A 3,039-nucleotide genomic window follows, 5' to 3' on the forward strand; every position below is an offset into this window, starting at 1 on the left:
TGAGTGGGGATGAAGGAGGGAATTCAAGGAAAAAAACAATCTCCATTTTTCTGGAAAGTCCAAGCTGTTAGGTCTGGGAGAGCAGAAACAATCATCAGTGAAGCACAGACATTTCAACAGCTAGCCCGGAGAACAATCAGAATTGAGTAGATAAAAACACAGAGAAAAAACACCTACTGGACTCAAGTCTTCCCCAGGGACTGAAGCTGAAGGACTGTCAGAAAGGATCACTTTTCTTTTTCTTTAGAGATGGAGTCAAGAGAAAAATCTAATAGCCCTGGCCTAGGCTGGGACAACTTGTTGATACAGGGCAGCCTCAAGTGTACCTGCCTCCACGTTCAAAGGTTTATTTCCCTTATGTTTTAAACAAAGCGTTTTACATACTTTTCTGCTCCTATACTTTAAGATCTGAAACCTCAGATGTAAGCATTAAAACCCTTCCCCATCACTAATTTCAAGCACAGGAGTCCACAAGACACAGAGTGGAAATATACATTCAACTTTATTTCATTAGAAAAACTTATTTAAGCCACATGGTGGCCAAAATACCCTTGTCCCAAGCAGGCACTGTCATTCCCCTGCCCACTTCAGACCAATACACACACACACATACTCGCTAAGCTGGAGGAAGAACTTTAAAAAATGTAAAAATGAGAACAGGACACAGAAGACTCCACCTTCCCCCTTTCTACAGCCAACCCACACAACTCTTAACTGTTATCTGCACACAAAAGAGCTCTCACGGGGAAAAAAGCTGAATACCAAGTAAACTGACCATAAGACACCCAAGTCCAAAAGAATTGTTGGCAGATGCTTAGAAAGTAGGGTTGAAACTAAGACCATCTCCCAACAGCTGAAGTTGCAGCACAAGTCCTCATCTAAGAGAAGACAAAGCCAGGCTGCTCAGGACAGCCAAGCATACAGCAGACCAGGGAGGGGAGTGAGATCACTCCATTCGACAGCCACAGGCCACCCACTAAGATCTGTGATTAAACAGGCTTTTTCCAGAACAAGGAGTATCCAGCTGAGGTCCTTCAAGGGCCTAGTAACAGTTAGTTCTCTGATAACACTGATGTGGAGCTTGCCTGCCCAGGAACTGGTAGAGCTGGCGGTATTTTGGACACTGTTCCAAGGTTATAACCGGTGGAGGGAGGTCTTATCACACCCCTCTGGATGGATGGTCTGGAAGGCCCTTGGGGGCTCTGTGTTGGCAAGCTGACCTCTGGTGGCCCAGGAGCTCCCAGGAGACGGGCTCTCCAGTAAGCCCTCCAGGGACTCCATCAGTCTAACGAAGATGGAGAGCAGGGTCAGTACCCCACCTAAGAGATAGAGGTTCAACACATGCTTCATGGCTTCAAGGATTCCACTCCTCTGTAGAATACAGCTGCCTTCTGCTTCTGAAAGGCCTCTGAATCCTGAGAAGAGAGAGGAGAGGTTAATCTCCAGCCTTCTGGGATATGCGTGCCTCTGACCTTGACCCTGGAGCTAAACAGGTGGCCAGCCAGTCAGGGAGGCAGGGGCCAAGGCAGAATCTCCAAGTAAATTTACACCGTAAATGCATGGCTCCCACCAGCTGTGGAACGACTCAGCTTCTTGGACTAATCCAACAGCATTCCTTAAAACTTTTACTTCTGCTTTCAGATATAGAGAATCCCTGTTCCACAGTCTAGGGACCACAAACCTTCCTGGATGTAAAAACCCAGTTCTTCTGGGGGGGAGGAAGGGTGCGGGGGGGGGGGGTCGATTGCGGGAATATAAGAACATGTCCTTGAGAAAGCAAAAGCAACCTGCCTGGAAATCTCCTTCACGTCTCAGTCAGGTGTGAATTAATCATAAACTTTTTAGAAGTCTAAATAATCCTAACGGAGTAAAATATATCAAGTGCACTTATTTAACAAGTACGCCCTGAACACCCACAACGTGTTAGGCACCCCGGATGGCACTAAGGCCACTCGAGGCCCTGCAGACACGAACTCGGCCCTCATGCGCCTTCCAGTCCAAGGGGGGACAGGCAAGAAAACGGGCAGTTCCTACAAACAACAGGAAGGAGATGCTAGGTGTGCTCTGGATGGGCACGGCGTGGGGTGAGCACACGGATCCTAGTTAGGGCCACCCCTGGAGAAAGCTGGGCGGGGTCGCTGAGTGGGGCCCCAGGTGCGGACGAGAAGGGACGCTCCCCACAGCGCAGCCCCAGGCGGGGTAACGCCAGGAGGCCCGCGGGGCACGCAGCCCAGGGGGTGGGGGCGGGGAGCCGGGAACCCTATAGAGCCGCTCACCTCCAGGAGGACGGGCCAGGAGCGGCCCACTTGCTGTAATAACGGGTCGCGCGGAGTCGGAAGGAAAGTCGACCCACGAGATGTCAACCCAGACGCCCCTCTACAGCTAAAAGCGCACACGGCCCATTTATACCCGCGGTGCGGCTGGGAGCCCGCGCGCGCGCACTGGAGCCCTGACGCAAGCCCACGGCCCCGCCCCTAGGCGAGGGCGGGCTCGGGTCTCAGGCAGTTCTCAGCAGCTTCGGTCAGGGCTGTTTCTTGAAATACGCGCCGTGCGACTCTGAGTCACTGAGGTGGACATGGCACCAGGCGTGTATATTAACTACAACTGCCTTTTCTAGCTGCAGGAAACGTTTGAGGGAATTAGAAAGTCATTATTCCCGCATACCAAGTAGATGGAAAACATCTAAAATGGAGCAATCCAAGGGCTCGCAGACTGCGTGGGATGAGGTCCGGCGGGCGGCTGGGGATGAATTCTTCGCTGCAGATTTTAACAAAGCACAGATTGTCAGAGGGCCTCAGACCCTCGCTCCACCCACCCCCCACCCTACTGCCCGTTTCTTTTATTCAGGAACTGAAAAGTTGACATTGCTTCACTTCCTAGAAGTAATAGGATTCCAAACGCCCCCCACCCCCGACCCAGTCCCTATTCCGAGTTTTCTTTGCCATTGGTATCTCTGGAATGGCATCATTTTACATCATAAACCCTGCCTTCCATGAGAGTTTGTCACAGTACCAAAATGTGGAATACACACCTGGCCCT

General features: G+C 51.1%; 1 protein-coding gene across 1 annotated transcript; it reads right to left on the reverse strand.

Annotated features, from left to right (window-relative positions):
* HILPDA (hypoxia inducible lipid droplet associated) lies at positions 219–2,436 on the reverse strand. Its single transcript, XM_005679437.3, is given in 3 exon segments — positions 219–1,197; positions 1,200–1,415; positions 2,277–2,436. Coding segments are annotated over 2 exon segments (189 nt in total). The 5' UTR covers positions 1,351–1,415; positions 2,277–2,436; the 3' UTR covers positions 219–1,159.

This window comes from Capra hircus, chromosome 4 (assembly GCF_001704415.2).
Source record: "Capra hircus breed San Clemente chromosome 4, ASM170441v1, whole genome shotgun sequence".
In the NCBI taxonomy this organism is placed as follows: Eukaryota; Metazoa; Chordata; class Mammalia; order Artiodactyla; family Bovidae; genus Capra; species Capra hircus.